Source organism: Python bivittatus, unplaced genomic scaffold (genome assembly GCF_059951505.1).
Source record: "Python bivittatus isolate LINGU-HERP-01145 unplaced genomic scaffold, Pbiv_v1 ctg000070_np1212, whole genome shotgun sequence".
In the NCBI taxonomy this organism is placed as follows: domain Eukaryota; kingdom Metazoa; phylum Chordata; class Lepidosauria; order Squamata; family Pythonidae; genus Python; species Python bivittatus.
In genome coordinates this window covers 40,445,996-40,465,424 of record NW_028277034.1, presented here as the reverse complement: position 1 = coordinate 40,465,424, position 19,429 = coordinate 40,445,996, and the positions used below count along the sequence as shown (strand labels likewise).

At 35.2% G+C, this 19,429-nt stretch overlaps 1 protein-coding gene across 2 annotated transcripts in view; it reads right to left on the bottom strand.

Moving 5' to 3' along the window:
- The window catches only part of PPP3CA (protein phosphatase 3 catalytic subunit alpha), a 203,473-nt gene that overhangs the window by 57,567 nt on the left and 126,477 nt on the right, over positions 1 to 19,429 (bottom strand). For both annotated transcript variants that reach the window (XM_007421652.3, XM_007421653.3), the window contains exons 4-6: positions 13,856 to 13,967; positions 11,814 to 11,959; positions 9,253 to 9,392 (exon numbers count right to left, since the gene is read on the bottom strand). In XM_007421652.3, the coding sequence (XP_007421714.1) occupies positions 9,253 to 9,392; positions 11,814 to 11,959; positions 13,856 to 13,967 (398 nt within the window). The remainder of the gene's footprint in view (positions 1 to 9,252; positions 9,393 to 11,813; positions 11,960 to 13,855; positions 13,968 to 19,429) is intronic.

Genomic DNA, 19,429 nt, shown 5'->3' with positions numbered 1-19,429 from the left:
AAAATGCATGACATTTACTTTCATAGCTCTGGCTACTTACAAAGATAAAATCAAAACAATACTAAATGTTTTTAAATACTAAATAACACATACACACACAAACAGTAATCTGAAAAGGCTAGGGAAATAAAATGTGTCTTAGGGATATTCCTGATTTTAACAAGAAATGACCTTGGAAATTTCTTCCACAATAAAGGCCCCATCAGAGAAAAAGCAGAATTTTCTCATGATGTTAGACAAATCCACAAAGGGACTGCAAAAGGTGTCTTGTTAAAGACCAGAGAGAGCAGGACAGACTATACAATATGGTTCTACTGATAACTGAAAGAGACTTCATTAATATGCTTCCATTATAAAGAGACTGTCCTCTGAAATAAACTTCAGATATTAAATATTATAAATCATGTGATACAAGGAGAAATGTTCCTTCTTGCATATTTTTTTTAATTTGCATATTTTTCCTACTTACTATATATTTTTAAGACAAGGCTGTAATATAATTAAACCACTAGGCTGTATCAGGCAACACTTTGCCAGAATCAAATCTGCTCGTCTGGGCTGGTCAAGGGAGGGCCTGTCCTGTCGTGAATCTCCTTTTCACAAAAGATACACCTTTTCAGGACTTCCAGAGGAAGAAATGGGGGACTGAAGATGCTCGGCGAAAAGCGGAGCTAACAACTGCAACAAGAATGAAGAGCGGGCAAGTAGAGCGGCTCTCTGAATCTTTCCAGACAACGAGAGAAGTTGAGATAGTGCTCCAGACAGCTGCTCCTCATCATGAGACCACAAGATAATGGTCTTAAGATTTACAGCTCTGGGAAATGAGAGAATAGCCATCTTGCTCAGGCTGGTGCCTTTGAAAGGACATTAAGTTCACATACTTCCTTTTCTAATCATTTTTGGGAATTGCTTGTCAATGGCTTTTCTACTATGAGAAACCTTTGTATCAACAAATCTGAAGCACTGGGTGAGTTTCCCTTCAATTCTTAGTGAAAGTTTTAACTACAAGTTTAAGAATTTAAAAACATTTTTTTAGGAATAAGCACCAAAAGGGTGATTAAAACTTTGATTTCAGAAAGTAACAAATGGACTAAGGATCAGATAAATTTGAAATAAGATTTTGGAATTACTTATACAGAATCCTTCCTGTGGGAAATTTCTTTTGTTTTGAATTTAAAAAAAGATAAAATTTTAAAAATTGGACACAAGAAGGAACTAAACATTACAATTAAAGGATAATAACACATCAGACATATTGAAGTACATTTTTGAAAAAATGGATTCAGAAGTTAATATTAATAGGTCAATAGAAACATCTGCCTCTATGGAGAGATTGTATCTAAAACGTGTTATGGAAGAGGAAGAAGTTTTACCTGACAAGATCCAGACTGAGTTGAAAGTGGATTTACAAATGACAGGCTACAAGAATGATATGGAAAAAGACATACAGAAGAAACTGACTGATGTTTTAATAATTAAAAGGGATATACAAACAATAAACCAAGAGAGTGACCTGAATAATTTTCCTATAATGGATTTACAAAAGTCTTGTTAACGTTTTGAAGAATCTCGTGAGAAGGGACAAAGAAAAAATGAAAAGAAATCAGGTTCTATGACATTATTTGAGTGGATTTGAATTAAAATTGTTAGAAGTAAAAAGGAAAGGATATAAAGTTGGTTTATTTAATCAAAATTAGCATGGATATGTTGTTATTTATGGTAACCATTAATGGACTTTTGCTGACAACAGGACTGGAATAATGATATTTTATGGATTTGTTTATAGATCTGAGATGGGATGTGGGAAGAAGAGATCATTTGTTGTATTTTAAGAGGAGGTGATAAGTTACTAAAATTGTTTATACTTGTGATGAAAGTTAGAAGTTACTTCTTCATATATATATTTTCTTTTTCTTTACTATATTCTTACTTTTCTTTCAATTTATCTTTCTATTTTTTCCTTTTTTTCCTGCATGTTCTACTGTTTCCTTCTATTCTTTTATCTTTCTTTTAGTTTGTATTAGCTTCTTCTATTGTAATTATAATCTTTAATAAAATTACTATTAAAAAGATACAAGTTTTCAGTGGTGGCCCCCAAATACTTCCTCTGGTGGTACAGATGCCCTCACTCCATTGGTGTTTTGTAAACTAGCTTAAGCTGTGCTGTTTCAGTAGGCTTTGGGTCTTTAGGACACTTCAAGTGGTTCACTGTTCACATGAGATTTTTGTTTTGTTTGGGTCTTTAAAATAATTGTATGATACACACACACACACACTGCACTATGGAGAGAATGTTAGAAGTGGTTTTATTTACAATTGCTTATATTACCGGAGATACTTTGGGAGGATTCTTGAGAATACAAATAATTGCAATAAGGTAAGTAATAAAAAAGTTAATATATTTATATATATATATGCTTGAAGTAGAAACCTGAGAGACACAGAAGCTCTTTGGGACTGTTACCAGCAACGTGGATTTTATGCAGAACAAGAGAGGTTCAAACCAAGGTTCCAGACCACTGCTCAACGTATTTCTTGACTGCTGCTAAGCTAGAAGTTATAGTACCACCACTTGTAATAATACAAAACACAGAAATCTCAAACACCCCCCCCCCCCCGTATGCTACCAAATCCTCTCATATTTGGGGCAGAGTTAGCCATCATACATATACTGTATGGGGAAGTGCACATGCTGCGTTTGCTTATATTCTATTATAATAATTCTCTCCTAGACCAAGCTCAGGAGAAATAGAAACAGCAGCATTAATGTGATTAAGTAACTTATTTTAGTTCTGAAGCAATCTTCCAATGTTTAATATAATTATATAGTTAAAGAGGGGCATGAATATTTATTTGAATGTGTGTGGTTTTATTTATTTATTTTAAGGAAAACAAAATGTTTTAAGCATTGTTGGGGATGAATGGAGTGCAAGATAGTTTAGTGAACTGGAACTGTGTCTGCCATTAGCACACTGATGATTGACAGGAGCCAGACTTGAACTGCAGTGACTCTGGTCAAAAAACTTAGAAATATAGTTCCAAGGCAGCACACAACTGGCCCAACTTGTGGAATCACAGAGCCTGAAAGAGGCACTTAGGCCATTGCATCCAACCTCTGTTCAGTATAGGAATCCAAATTAAAACATGCCCAACAGCTGACTATCTGCCTTCTGCTTGAACAGATCCAGTGAAAGGATGATCACTACTTCTCTTGGTGACTGGCTCTATTGTAAAAACTGCTTCTACTGGCAGGGTGCTTTGAATGCTTAGAGGAGTTCAGAAGCAATCCTCTCCATTTTCTCTAGAGCAGCCCAGTGTGTACCAGCAGCTCTGAAGCTTTTTGAGGCCAAGAATTTGGCTCAGCTCCTCTATGGAGCTCAGTTAAAACCAGATGTCACCTATGACAAACTTGAGAGAGTTCAAACTGGCTTTCTAAGGAAGTTATTTCAAGTAGCAAAATGTGTGCCTAATGCTGTTCCACATTTGGAGGCAAGCTTCATAACAACTAAAATGAGGGAATGATTATATGCACATACATACTGGCTGAAAGCTCACTTTCAGCCCCAAAGTCTTGTACATCTTATCCTGTCAGATAAATCCTATTCTTCTTGGGAACTCCAAATAAATGATAAATAACATAAATTGGGGTTCTCCGGTGAGATGCTTATGCATCTGGGACAAGATCAAGCAATGGTAATCCTTAAACGAAGAATTATTGACATAGAATTACAAACAGAATACACAAAGATGTCACTTAAAACTTAATTGGGGTGCAGCAGATTTAATTTTAAACCACCATTATATCTGGTCCACCTTACAAATAACAAACTTCAGAGGACCTCTACACTATTGGGGTTTAATATCTTAGTGTTGGGGTGTACATGCGACAAAATTCCCTATGCTAAAAAGCTTTGTACCCACAAAGATATCCTGCTTTACTGCAATTTTTACCGAGACTCATGCAATGAGTTTACTAACACCTCCTCTTAGTCCATTTCCAGGTTGGACAGAAGGATTCTACGTGCAGCTTCTTTTGGCAGATAAAGATCCCAAGATAACTCTTCCTGTTGTAAAGTTTACATTGGTAGCCTACAGAATTTACATGCTGTTAACAGCAAAGTAGGCTATGTACAAAGTAGGCCTTTGTATTATACATATTAAATTGTAATTTGTACCCTTCCTCCCTCCCTCCCTCCCTGTTAAATCCATTCTTCTGTATCCTTGAATCTGGAAAAATGGAGAACAGGATCTTCTTTTGTGTGGTATCTATGATTCAGCAGATCTTAGCATTTGAGGCATTTACTTTTAGAAACAGCTGGATAACAGATCTCTGGAATGTTCTATCATCCCACTGATGAATTTTGCACATACATACTTTGTATGTATTTGGTGAATGCTATCAGATTCCCTCTATATCTTATCAAGGCTAAACATTCCCAATTCTTTCTCTCTCTCCTCAGAGGGTTTAAGTCCTGATCAATATTGATCAATCTGACAATCTTTTTCTGATCCTGTTCAAATTTGTCTGAAACTTTAAAGGCCAGAATCAATATTTGAGGCTGCATCTGACCAACAGGAAAAAGAAAACATTTCTTTTCCATAATTCATATTCTGATACTAATGAACTACAATTACAATAATATTTTACACATATTATTACCAAGCCATGTATTACCACCCTGCACTTTACTATTTTGTCAAGATCTATCATAGTTCTTCTCCCAAGTAGCAAATGTCTCTTGATTTTATAGATATAGTCACTGATCCTGTGAATTTTATGCCAATAAAGTCTTACCACTTCAATTTTTTTCCCTATCTATTTGCACTAGGTTGGCTTTGCTTGTTTGTTCAGTATTCAGCAATGAACTGGCTGTTGCTCATTCTCTTTCATCTTCAGTAAATGACTTCAGTCTTCTTTGATACCAAAACAGTATCATCAGCATATCCAAAGTTTTTTCCAGCAATTTTAATTCCAATTTCTATTTCTTCTAGGCCAGCTCTTTTTATAATATGGTCTGCTTCTGTGTGTGTGTTTATAGAGGGAACAGGCTCTGGCAAACCACTTCCGAAAAACAGTTGCCTTGAAAACTGCAAAGGACTTGTCCAAAAGCAGTCACTGCAGGGTCAGCCATGACTGAGCGCAGACAAAAAAAAAAAAAAATGCAACCTTGGCACACTCCATTCCCAATTTTGAACCATGCAGTTGCTTCAAAATGCCATTTTGCTACTTTTTGATTATCAGTCAAATTCTTTATAGGTAGATTGGTATACAGTTTTTAAGGGCTACCCATGTTTTTTGCTATGTTCTACACAGTTAAAAGTTTTTGTATAATCAATAAAGCAAAATCAGATATCATTCTGGAACTTGCCTCTTCCATTAGTTTTCAGATGCTAGCAATGTGATCTTGGACACCCTGCTTCTTTTGATTCTAGCTTGTACATCCAGCAGTTCTTATTCCATATATTGTTGAGATATGGATTGGAAATTCTTAAGCATTCTCTTACTAGCATGCAAGATAAGTACAACTATTCAGCGTTTTGAACATTACTCAGCACCCCTTTTTTGATATTGGACTATAAATGGATCTTTTCCAGTCCCTTGGCAGTGCTTTTTTTTCCTTCCCTGCTTGAAAACTGCATGTAGCATTTTAACTACATCTTCTTGTAGCGTTTCAACAACTCCTAATAGCTTTATTGTTAGCAATATTTTTTAGGCTCATTTAGCTTCCCTTTAGTATGTAAGGCTCTAGTTCAATGATCAAAACTTTATATATATCATCAGTTTTGGAATAATTTTTGTACAATACTTTCCATATTGTTGTTGTTGTTATTTATTCAAATTAGGCACTACTTGATTCCAAATTGACCCTCGATGTCTCACACATATCTTCTTTTTCAGTAGATCTTTTGCCTTGGGTTTTCTTGTGCCTGTTTTTGCATAAACGTTTTCCTTGTTTTCTGTAATTTTCTTTTAAATCTCATTTATTGCCATCATCAGTTGTTTTAACTATTTAGAAATAACACTTTGTCTCTTCTAGCTCTTCTCCAGAACTTTCTGGGCAAACTTTCCTCTCTTTTTTCTTTCTGCCTTTCTGCAGCCATTTTCAGTGTGTCAGCAGATTGATATTTTATCTTCTTTGGTTTGCTTTATCTTTAATGATGTCAGGACAGAGTTCTTCAGAAAGTCTGTTTATAACAGATGTAATCCCCTAAAACAATTATTTATCTGCACAGCATAAGATCATATAGATTACTGGTAAGGTTACATCTTGTTGGTCTGATCATTTGCTTTAAACTGTACATTTTCAAGCAGATCATGCAGACAGCAGCAGGTTTTGTTTCTTCTGACTGAATAGACCTACTCCATCTTTGTCTCCAGAGTATATGGTCAATATGATTTGGTGAAATCAATTTGGTATGTCCATGTGTAGAGATGTCTTTTAGATATATTTGCTATAAATACTAAATTTATAGTACTCTTTATAGAACTCTATCAATCTGTCTCTTATTTCATATTTGCTTTCATTCTATCACTATCATTGTATTTATCTGGAATATGTTGATTTCCAAAGCAACAACTTCAACAGATATTTATATTTGATTTGGTCTTTTGCTATGGTGTTCTAGCTGACACTAAGATCTTTCTGTAATCTCTCCATCTCCATAGAAGATCATGCAAGAGGGTACGTGTAACTGTAGGGCCACCCCACGTAACTTGTCTTCACCTTTTGTCAAGTAAATGTACGATGTGTTCTGTCCATTTATGTGTTTTATCCAGTTGGCCTGATTCCACATGCACTAGGTGATAACTCCATCATGCCGTGGAGTGTAATGATAGGAAAGGAACTCCACTCATTAGGATTATCTTAGAGAGCCCTTCATATGCTAACCACAAGCAGGCATCCAAAATGATAAACTCAAGGTTATTGGATACAGAGTGGCAAACTAGTTTCGCCTCCTTTCCTAAACATCTTCTCCTATGTGGAAACCAGTGAACTACCTCAACTATATAACAATATCTAAATTTAGAAGGTTCTTCAGCCTGGCCCACTATGACACTCTGCCTACTGCTGTCTTGGAAGGGAAATTCAGAAGAGTCCCTTACAATGACCAAGTATGTCTTTGTGGATCACACATAGTGGAATCCCTAAGCCATGCTTTATTATACTGCCTCTTCTCCATAGATATTAGGAACAGGTACATTGCATCTCTTTTAGGGACTTCCCAGGATGTATGAACCTTTTTTTGTACTCAACTACTGCTGGCTGATGAGTACAATCTTACATTCTGCTTTTCTGCCTTTAAGATCAGAAGCAAATTCTGATCCAGTAAGAGAAATATCCTGATAAAAAATTCTAACTGCTTCCTGTTTTTCACTTTTCTTTTAGTTGGCTTTTTTTCCCCTTTGGTTTTTCTTTCTCTATTTTGGTATATGACTAAAAAGTGAATTGAAAAATTGCCATTTACATTTCCGTTTTAATGTTATTGTTATGACATCTTTGAAGTTAATTTGTTGTCAAATTCCCTCATTTCTGATTCAGTGTTTGAATGCAATTTAAGCATTTGTTTTTCCATTGCACATTGTGTGACTTGAAGCTTTTCTGCATCTGTTTTCTGTAGGTTTTACTCTTCATATCCATAGAGTATTGCTGGAAGGACCATGGTGTTGAAGGTGTTTGCTCTGGTCTTGGGGTTGCCCATCTTTTCATATACCAAGGTCAAATTTTCCTGTTATTTAGGATGCTATTTTACTACTAACTCTGGCATTCCTATATTTTATAATTAATGAGTCATATTTTGGGGGGTTCTGTTTGCAAGTCTTTTCAGACATGTTCAAATTCTTCTTCCTCTGCATCTATTTTTGCAGCACAGAGTTGGATCCCTGTGGTTTGTCTTAGATTCAAATTGAATTGTGTGTGTATGCATATCTAAACAATGACTTTGAGTGCTTTTGTTAATAATGATGGCCACCCCATTTCTTCTATGATTTTCTTCTCTTAGCATAAGATTTGATGCTCCTCTGATGTGAATAGACCAATTTGATTTCATTTGACTTTGCTGAGAAACCAGAATGTCAATGTTCAATGACAATAATAATTATATCTTGGTTTATGGTTGTCTCATCAACAGGGTTTTCTTTCTATTTCCCACTCTAGTGGGTTCATATTTAGTATAATCCCTGGTCTATGACTGGCCCAGCATGGATGTTCTTTTGAGAGGGTATACTCCAACGGAATAGCTTCTGCCACCATTCAGATCTTCAAGCCCCTTTACCAATACAATTCTGTTAGTTTACACTAGTGTTAGAGGAAAGGTGAGTAAAGCATCCATGCAAAGTCTCAGTTCTGAGAAAAAACACACAGAAAATGTGGTAAAAAGATTGACGGATTAAGTCTTAGTGACCACATGGATAGATTCCCGAATTATCTGTCTTCAGCTTAGCTTTTTAGATCTCCCAGTAGTACATTCATTGCTATATTAATCCACCCACCTTGCCACTGACCTTCCTCATCTTTTTCCTTTATCTTTTCCAAGCATGATGGATTTCTCAGGGGAACCTAGGTCTCCACATGATGCATCCAAAATATGAGAGTTGTGGCCTGGTCATTTGTCTTTATGGCTGTCCATGATAAACTTAAAAGTCTTATCCAGCACTAAGGTTCAAATGCATCAATACCTTTTCTATCCTGCTTCTTCCAAGACCAGCTTACACTTCCATACAGTCTGAATCATTCTAATCCCACAATAACAACCCTGTAAAATACTTTGAGCTGAGAGCAATTTCCAGTAAGCTTTTATAGATGAAGGCAAGACTGGAAAATATGTCTCCCCTTTCCAAAATGTTAACCACTATACGATACTGGTTCTCAGTTGATGAAGAGCAGTAGCAGAATGAAAGGTAGACAGAGGGGAAAGGTTAATCTGTCCCTTTCTTCTTTCGTTTTATTGTATTTTAAATGTCTTTCCTTTACCCCTTTTTGATTTATAGGGATTTTGCAAGATTCACATTGGATTCTTCTGTAATACAATTTGTTGTTCCATAATTCTTTTTGTTGAAATTTTCATATGTGATCAGTATGTAAGGTGAAATAGAATCCTATTAGATATGCATCTTAACAGCCCCCTCAAAACTGATTTTTAGACAGCGATTATATTTTTTTATGCAGAAACCAAGATCTATACATGCTCAAGGAATAATGATGATGGCTTATAAAGCAACAAGTGACATGTTAAACAAGAAATAATTCTCACCTGTAGAAGTATGAACACCCTCTGACTGTGTTGTGAGTGAAATGTTCCTGAGTCTTCTCATTTCCAAAGTCCTCTAGTGGATCTGACCAGAGGATGTCACACATAGGTCCATATGCAGGTGGTTCCTTGAATCGATCTAACTGAGAGAAAGAGAACATAAAGAGAAAGGCTAAAGGCCATGTCTGGAACAGAAGAACCAGAGCACCTTTTGACCAAAACAGTAGAACTATATTAGCGTTTAAGCTGCCATCTTGAATTTATCCACCTCTGTGTCAATTACAATTGAGCCTTGAAGCCACAAGAAAGTGGTTATAATAATATAGCTGTACAATGCTGTAGTGCTGCATGATGGTGTAAAGATGATATAAAACTATGTAAATGTTATGTCATTGTATATGTACAGTACCTCGCTAAATTCTTGTACCTGATGACGGTGCCTCAAATTCCCAAGGGATTATATGCTACAGTGACAAAGATATTGACCTCACAATATTACAATATTCCCTACATGCAACATTTTGAAGGGAAGCAACAAATTGCAAAAGAAATGTTGGGAATATGCTGTTCCTGACAAAAGGATACGCAGCCCTACTACAAGAACAGCATGAACTGACAAAATGTCACAATTATACTACAATCTCAAAAAACATACCCATCATGTACACCCTGCAACTGCTAACATATTAAAAATCAGCCTGTCAGCAAGGAGATAGCAGCACCTGCACATAACACCATAGTCACCAGGCTATACACTGCTTTATTGCATTACAAATAAAGTATTTGGAAAAAGCCTTTGGGAACAAGATGTCACATACAATGTAGACTGCTCTATGGATTAAAATCCTTTGAATTTCTATTCCCAGGACACTATGGAATGTTGGACATAACCAGAATTTTCTAAAACTCAGATGGATTCATGCATTTTAACTACTATTTATTTTTTTACTTCAGTTTTTAAGCTACTCAATTAAGGCTCTGAACAGCTTATAGCAACCAACAGAATTAAAACCAGTAAGCCATAAAATAGTAATTATTATAACACACCAGCAACCTAATTCACTATCATTTGGGGTAGATGACTCCTCATCTATCCCCAAATGCTCTCCTAAAGAACCATGTCTTTACAGCTCTTTCAAATACCAATAGGGTGAATATATGGAGCAAGCTGTTCCACAGGAAAGGGACCATCAATGAGAAGGCTTGACAAGAGAATCTCTGCAGAAGGCATTCCCTTGATGGTAGGACCTTCATTAAGCCTTTCGTTCCAGATCTCACTGGACAAGACAGTTGCAATCCAGAGAAAGTGGTTTGAGGGTATAGGACTGTGCCATATAAGGCTTTCACCTGGATTATCTCTCCCAGCAGCTACATGTCACTATGTAACAGTAGGGCAAAAAAGACTGACATTGTGTCTGAGGATACAACTTCTCCCCCCATGACTGCCACTGGCCATTCAGACAGGAATGCCACTCCCAGTTCTTGCAGTTACATGGCTAATGGGACTGATGCCTGCCGAAACATCCAGCAAGACCAGGAGGACTGCATTCCCCCTGTCCTGCTCCCATTAAAGGTCATGTACAAGAGTGACCAATGCACTTTTCATCCCATATTTAGGCCTGAATTCTGACTGATACTTAAATCACTTTCACATAAAGTGAAACAATCAATTTTTATAAGCAACTTACATTAATATATATATTCCTAAACAAGGAATTGTTTTATTCAGACTGAAAAACAAGCATTTATTACTAAAAAAATAAAAAAAATAAAAAGAGGCCCTTAAACCATTTAAGTTTTGTGTGAGTTAAACAATGGGAATAACAATATTACAAAAACAAAAGTTAAGTGTTGCTTATTATCAACTTAAGTGATTTTTAAGGCCAGTCAAGACATAATTGCATAAAAGGATACTTCTCAATCATTCTGAAGGAATTCCCATCTAGAGCATTTAGTGAAACTGTGAACTGTTTCAAGAAAAAAGTCAGAGTGAAAAGTTGTACAGGAATGACAACGTAGAATGCTGAAAAATCAACAGTAATCAGGCTTTTCATTATCAGCCATATTGACTGAGAAAGCTGGACACTGCATTCCAAATTCATCTTTGGGAATGTGGCACTTCTACCTCATAATGTAACTCAACATATGCTTTCTATTCTCTCATTGATCAGGGGGGAAGTATAAAGGAAAATCAGTTCCATCAAGTGAATAACTCTCCAGGTACATATTAATAATAAAGCTATTTAATTCTGTTTAAACCAGAACAGCATTTAAACACTGATGACTTGCTATAAATAAAATCAGATCTGCTTGTCTCAAACAACATAATGAAGAAATCTTTTATATAAAAAGGACATCCCTTGTTGAATGGGATAGCCCCACAAATTATTCTCAGTTTTCTCTCCACCAATTGAAGCCCATTTGCCACTGCTGGGGTTTCCAGGTCACTGGAAACTTTTTTAATGATACACATTCTTACCCTGATCCAGAGCAGGCTTCGGCACATTGACAGTAACCCCAGGGGTATACAAGCAGTATTTTAGATCCTTGCTCTCCAAACTTACTTTTCTGATGTCATCTAAAGTATTGATCTCAGGAGACAGGCCACCATGCACACAAAGAAACTGTTGGTTCATCAGAGCAGCCAAGGGTAGGCAGTCAAAGGCATCCATGCAGGCATCATACACACGTTCTGAATACTTTATTTTACCTTTTGGAATGGCATCAGAAAAAAGAATTAGAAATGAAAATAAAGAAATGAACTGGTAATAAATTAAAAGTGACAAGAATGCTGGTTGTTGCTATCTCTAGACACTAGTTGCAAATATTAACCCATCCCCTTTCCTACTTCTATCACCATCAACACATACGTGGGCATGAATGTGCAACATGCATCTACAGATAACAACTATGTTGCACATTCAGGATTCCCAGTGAGTAGGTCTTATGACAAAGACCATCTATATAAATAAAACGATTGAAAGGTTTTCTGTGAATGCAAAAATTCCTTCTCAGTAGAGATGAATTTGGTATCTTCATTGATGTCCTTCAGATCCTTCATATGGAATATGTTTTGTTCATGTGAAACCTTTTGTAGTTAATTTTGGTGACTTTGGTGACATTTGGGCTGAATGTGATTTGTAGATCAATTATAGATGTTATGGTTTTATATTCAGCAATGGTGCATTTTTATTCTCCTTGCTGGTTAACTTTCATTAATTTCCAGCTTTTTTATAAATTTTGTTGAGTTACCTTGAGTGTCATTTTGCAAAAACCCAGTATAATAAATTAAATTTAAAATTATGTAGTAATTACTATTAATTTCATACATTATAACTATTAAAAACATGTTAAAAGCTCCTACTAAAGGTTATTAGTATTTTTTTAGTCAATGCAAAAGTTTATTTCCAAAAACTCTATTTCTTTCCATATTCCATTAAGCATCTCCCACTCACTTAAGAGTAGGTCAGTCTCCAAATTTCCCCTCTGCATTTTCCTAATTATTTGCACAAGCATAACTATAAATAAATTAGAACATACAATTAATCTGAAATGCTAACTTACAAATATGCATAGTAAAGAAGCAATAAATTATGACAGAGTCAAGTAAATTAACAGATTTTTCATTCTCTGCTCATAAACTAAATGCCACTATACACATGTTCATAGGTCACAGCTCCTCTAAAGTGACCACAGCAGATTTTGATGCAACCAAAATGTTGATGAGCAAATAGGAAGAAAAGGAGGTAAAAAACAGTAAAGATTAGAGTAGGAAACCAACTCTGTACTGTTCCTTTCTTCAATTTTGGAGAAAATGACAATTTAGGGGTTAGGTTAAATGCATCCTTTCAACATTTACTAATCTCCACGACTGCAGTCCCCACATCTTTTAATCAAGATTGGTGAAGTTTAAATATAACTGCTGTCCCACCTGTAATAAGAATATTCTAGTGCACATATATGCAAGCTGCAGCCTGAATCCATTCAGTATTATTAAAATTTGACAGCAACTTGGCCTATTTTTGCTGGCATGTTTTTCATGGTTCTTCTCCCCAGCCCCCAAGCAATATGGTTGGCATAGGTGAGGGGAGTCAATGGGAGAAAAATCATTCCCATTTTCACTTTAAATATCCCAAAGGAAAATAGCCAGAAATTACTTGGCCAAAGTTTGGACTTTCTGATGCCAAATTTTAGTTTCAGGCCATTTTATGGACAATGGTGGAAATGAGAACAATTTGCATTCAAAGGCACTCCATCACTGGATAATTTGAGTGGAGGCATTCCTAAAGCACCCCTGTTTTCCTGAAACTTTGCAACCAACATGGAAAATCAGAAACTCATATTATGCCCAGGAATACAGAGCAATAAATTCAGTCAGAGTAAACTCTCAGAGCCTTGATACAATTTCAAGGACTACAATCACATTTGAAGATCAAAGAATGAAGTAAATTGTCTTTAGATTGCAACTATCCAGGAGCACTTTTGAAAAATCTAAATGCATGTTTTAAAATGGATTTTAGTTTACTTGTTTTATTCCTGAATGAGATTTTTAACACATTCTCAAAAAGGAACAGAATCAAAAGGAGGCATTCTGAGTCATACTTACATTCTTGTTTAAATGTGAAATACTCTGTTAAATGTCTACATTCATGATTCCCACGCAGTAAAAACAGTGTTTTGGGATAAAGAATTTTCAAGGCCCACAAATAAAGCACACACTGCAAAGAAAAAAAGGTAGAAAGGTGATCAAGGATGAACATTCAATTCTGCTTTATAAAATACATCATACATATGAAATATTAAATCAAGCATGCCTGGCCACATTTAGAGGGTTTTCTAGGCTTTTAGATACTTTGCATGGGCACTTGCTTTGTTTGGTTCACAGTAAGCTCAGTTCAATACCTCATGAATTTTTAATACATTTACTAGTGATTGACAAGCCATAATTCTTTCAGAAATGTTGTTTTCATACTAGGGGAAAAGCTTGAGCTTGGTAACACTATAGCCATACAAAAAAGATCAATTCAGTTGGCAGGAACAACATTCACCAGAGAAGAAGGGAACAAATACTCTTCTTCATAAGAGTTTGACAAATGCCTTCTTTGTTTAAGAAAACAGAGCGCAAGAGTGGTTTCCTAACCTTAATATTTGCTACTTTCATGAAAGACAGTGGTTGCCTTTATTTTTCATTAGCCTGCATTGCCCCTAGGCAGGTGAGAATTTGGCAAATGACCTCTTTGATCTAACTGCTTTGATAAGCCTATAAGAAAAATCAGACATACTTTGGGGATTTTCTCCATTTGTTTCAGTTTGTTGATATTAGGACCTAGATTTTCAGGCTTGTTAAAGATTTACATTTTCAGAGAGATAAACAGAATGGGTATGTGTGTTTGGGTAGGTTGGATCACATCCCCTATGGAAATCCTACAATATTAAATGAAGCATAAACAAAGAGAAAAGCTTAAGCGAAGAGAAGGGCACATTTCAACTAGAAAAAGAAGAAAAATGACACTTTTGAAATAATTTTCTTCTAAGCAACCCTTAAATGATCTTGTTATTATTTCTTAAGCTACTTGGGAATAAATGTGGACAAATATATCTCACAAGCCCCTTTTCATAGATATGATGCTTGTTAACACTTCTTTCAACAGTTATGCCAAGTTTAGAGACATCTCCACAAATAATGGAAATATCCAGAAATGCAGTATTTTATGCATTTTAGAAGTACAAAAATGCTAATAGGAAAAGTTTGGAATTCTGTGAAGCAACTTTCTTTTCTTTGAGAAGAAAAGAGCATAATTTTAAACCAATAACAATTACCATGCAAATCTAATAATTAGTACACAAAAGACCTGATGGAAGTTCAGTGGAAAGATGTGCTTCTAACATGGTGACAGTGATGGGACATGATAGCACTAACCCCCAGCTGTGGTATATTTGTATATAGAAAAGTAGTCTTAAAAGCATTGCTCCGAGAAGAAAAGTGGCTTGGGAAAACTGCCACTAAATCAAAGGACAAAATCATTTAAAAAGATCCACATAAGAAACCAAATTAGATTGACAGGCAAACAAGCTAAAGATTGTTAGACAACCATAATTCCAGTCAAGTCAAGGTACTTCAAGGTGTGCTTAATTTAGTGCTACAAACTAATCAGTGGTGGAAGTTGCTATATAACAAAAAGAATTCCATGAAACTTCTTCTGAAGTATTGATAATCAGGTGAAGGAAGCTACTTGAAAATATGCATGCTCATTTCTGTACCTTATAATTAGCCCTATTATTTTACTCAGATCAGACGTAAAAGGCCGTATATGCAGGTTGTACAAGATATTTCTAGAGGAAAAAAAAATCAAGGAGTGCATAAACATGAAGTACTAAGTGGCTAAGGATACTGGAGGGAGAGGGGAGGAATGGAAAACTTGGATGAAAGGGACAATTAAATGCAATGGCATCCATAAGTAAATGGATTTATAAATTTATAAATCCATAAATAAATGGCATCCATAAAAGGAAGATGCTACTTGGCATCTTTTTTTTTCTTTGCTGGTCCACTTGTTAGCAAAATAAAAGAATGAGGCATTGATAGAACTTCTCTTCCCTATTGATTTATTTATTAAATGTAAACACCACCACATATTGCAATTCTTGGCAGTTATAATCCAATAACTAAATAACTAACAACATCACCAATAATAACAATGATAATAATTAATTGGTTAGAAGCCAATACATGAAGTCCAGTTTCTCATTTCCATAGGTTGTTCTATCACTGAGATCTATCCATTATGTGTGTCTGTAAGAACCCATTACTCTTCCATATAAGCATGCTACTAGTACCATATAGTATCAGCAACACTGCCATTTTCCAAAACAGAACCATCAAATGAGCATAGAGAGGAAGCTCTCTTTATCATTGCTCCACCTAGTTTGATATTTGATCTATACTTCAGCTAGATGAATTATATACCTCCTTATAACCCAAGCTTTTATTCAGCAGTTGAAAGTTGTACCTCAGCCCCATCTGGAAGATCATGAACTGGCAGAAGTTCTTCATTCACAACAAATGTTAAGCTGAAGATCCCTGGCAATATGCAAATTAACCCTTTAAAAATTTATTTCTTCTACTTATATTTTTAACAACAGAATGTGAAGATTCATAATGAAACAGCTGAAGTCTGTCAACACACTATCATGAATGTTCCATATAGGTCAGAGTGGTCTTTGATTTACATTGATGGATTCTGTACCACATGAGATATATTCAATTTCCTCTGAGGGGCAAATGAAGAATCCTAACTTATTGACTTCCAGTTGGAATCGTAACAAACAATTTAGAAATTCAGTTCCTCTCAAACTAAAGGGTTATCTTCTCATCTTTTAAACACATTATTGATTAATTGGTAAGCAGTAAATTCCTGATGTTCTTCCTTGTTTAAAGTACTGCTTCATGGCGATAAATTAAATGTTTGAAGTCAGAAGACAGAGAAAACAAGGATCACTCCTCTCTTCTAAAGAGGAACAGATTCCTGAGTGAGAAGAATGGCAGAACATTCCAGCTTTAGCTCAATTTATTCCTGCCCAACAAGAGAAAGTAACAGAAAAATAAACTGATAAAGAGTGTCATATGGAGGTGCTTTAAAAATCATGTAGGTTCCAATGACTTACAGTATGTTAGAATAATTGAATTTATGTAGATAAAAACTGGAGTATATGATGATATAACTTTTCAGATATGAAGCAGGGATTTTATCAATTGGATTAGAAAAGGGTTAAAAACAAAGATTATTCAGCTTGAAAATCTAATAAACAATGTGTTGAATCAGCAATGAAAATAAATAACAATGCTATGATAAGACCCATTTACAGGTTTTATTTCACAGAAACATTTTATTTTTAAACTTTCCTTATAATGCTGAACAGTATCAGTCTATAGCAGCTTTTTGGAAAATCTGTTTTAAAACTGCATCTGCAATACAACCTTGAAATCAAAACTGTTTATTGCTTATTTCATTTCCATTCAACATAAAAATCCAGTCCTATTGTGAGATTTTTAAGATCTACAGTACATGATAATATCCTGCATTTATCTCAGCAAGCTGTATCCTTGGAATGAATACAAACAGTTCAGAACTGGAAGTTATTCAGTAAAATTCATTTGGCTGCAAAACAAAAAGGGATTTTTAAAATTTTATTTTCCAGCAATTTTTTGGTTAGCCCTGGCTCTGATGTAAAGAAGTTTTTGATCCAGAGGTTTCAGAGAAGCTTATTATTCTAAGTTCACTTGAAGCAGTTATCTTTTCAAATGTTTAAAACACACACACTTTATATTTTTCTTTTCTTGTAATTTTAAAGTACCTTTTTTATTTTTACTCCTCCATCCAGTTTTCTGTTTATGATTGTTCACACTTAATTCTTTAAAAGTTTGTCTCAGTTGAATGATTGTTCTGCCCCCTGACCTACTGAAATATTTTTCCCCATGCATGCTATCTTTACTAGCTTCCAGGAATATAAAGGCCTTATAGGTCCTTCTAAGAGCTTTAGTCAAAGTTCAAAATATATTTCCAGTATTAGGGGCTCAAGGCATATTTGGCAGATATTGGAACCAAAATGTAATTTTGACTCTTATTCATAACTTGAACTCTGGATAATCCAAATGTAAAAATCATAAGTAAATCTTCTGTTTGGAAACTGTAGGGTTGAGGTATTAACACTTCAGATTGCTTTATTGCCAATCAAGTTTTTAAACCATCTGAGTTATTGCAAGATGAATTTGGATTTCCTAAAAGTACAAAATGGTAATATAATCGATTAGCACATCTTTGGATTTCAATTCAATGTTTATTTCAACCACAGGTCATAACATTTTTTTATTTTAATATTTGGCTCAGATAATTTAGCAGCATCTAAAACTCTCTGCAGTGAAATGTGTTTTGGATTATTGTAAATCTACAGTATTTTTAAAACAGACACTTAAAGAGTTCTGTTAAGAGGAATATTAGTCATTTGCAGGAACACTGGAATAAAGAACTGGAATATCCCGTATCACAAATCTGTCCAAGTGTTTTTAAAGCATATTAAGCCTATTTCTTATGACTTTAAAATGAGACTAACTGAATTTTTTTCATGTTTATTAGACACCTGTGGGAATGTTTTAAAATAGTTATCTGTCACATCCATTATTCTGGAAGCATAAAATAATGGAAGGCAGATTGACACTTATGAGTTTGACCCATTATTGTCCTGTTTTGAATGAATATTGCTACATTCTGCTTTGGGGCAGAATAATATGGGTGGAGGATATGAATGTACCCCAAATCTGGAAGTTATCATTATTTGAAGAACTATAGATCTACTGTGCATGGTGCATAACAAGATTATTCTTTCATGACGGGCAGAAAGTGCTAGCTAGGATTTACAATCATGGATTGAGGGAATGCTTCCTGCTTATAAACCACTTTTTCTTATCTATCTAATAAAAAGGCTAATCAATACTATGGGGTCAAGGTTTAATGCTATGACCTGTCTTTTAAATGTTTATATTTGTTTTTTGTTTTATAACTTTTTATTTATTTTTGTATATCAAAGCAAGAAAACTAAAGCAAAATAAAAAAGAAGAAAGCCAGCTCCCAGCTCAAGAATTGCATCACTTCTCTTCTAAGTGTTTCTCCAATAGCTGTAACTTTGAGCTCAGAAGGAAAACAGCCCGTGGAGGTTAAATTATGGTCACATTGTATAAACTGGATTCTGCCTTTCCAAGTTGAAGGGTTATGATTCTTCTTCTCATTTCTTCTGGTCAGCAGAAGCTATATTATAACTCAAGAGTTTTCTATCATGGAAAACTGTTCCTTTCACCCTTCTATTGAGAAGACTGCACAATGCACTAAACTATTCAGCTGACATCTGGGAAGTTTCAGATCATTTTTCAAAAAGGCAGAGATTTGTTTTTGCTCTCTTGCTCAAATAAACTTGAGGCACAATAATCTGCTATTTTCCTGAAGGAGGGCAGAGGGGCAGCAGGATCTACCCAACAAAATGGCTGTCCCTCAGGCAAAGACTCAGAAGAAAATCTTGAATCTATTTCCTTGTGTAGGCCCCCCTTTTTTTCTCATTGCGTTTAGCTCCTGTAAAGTTGGCACTCTCAGGAGTGCCTCTTGCTATATGACAGGAAGTTGAACTAATG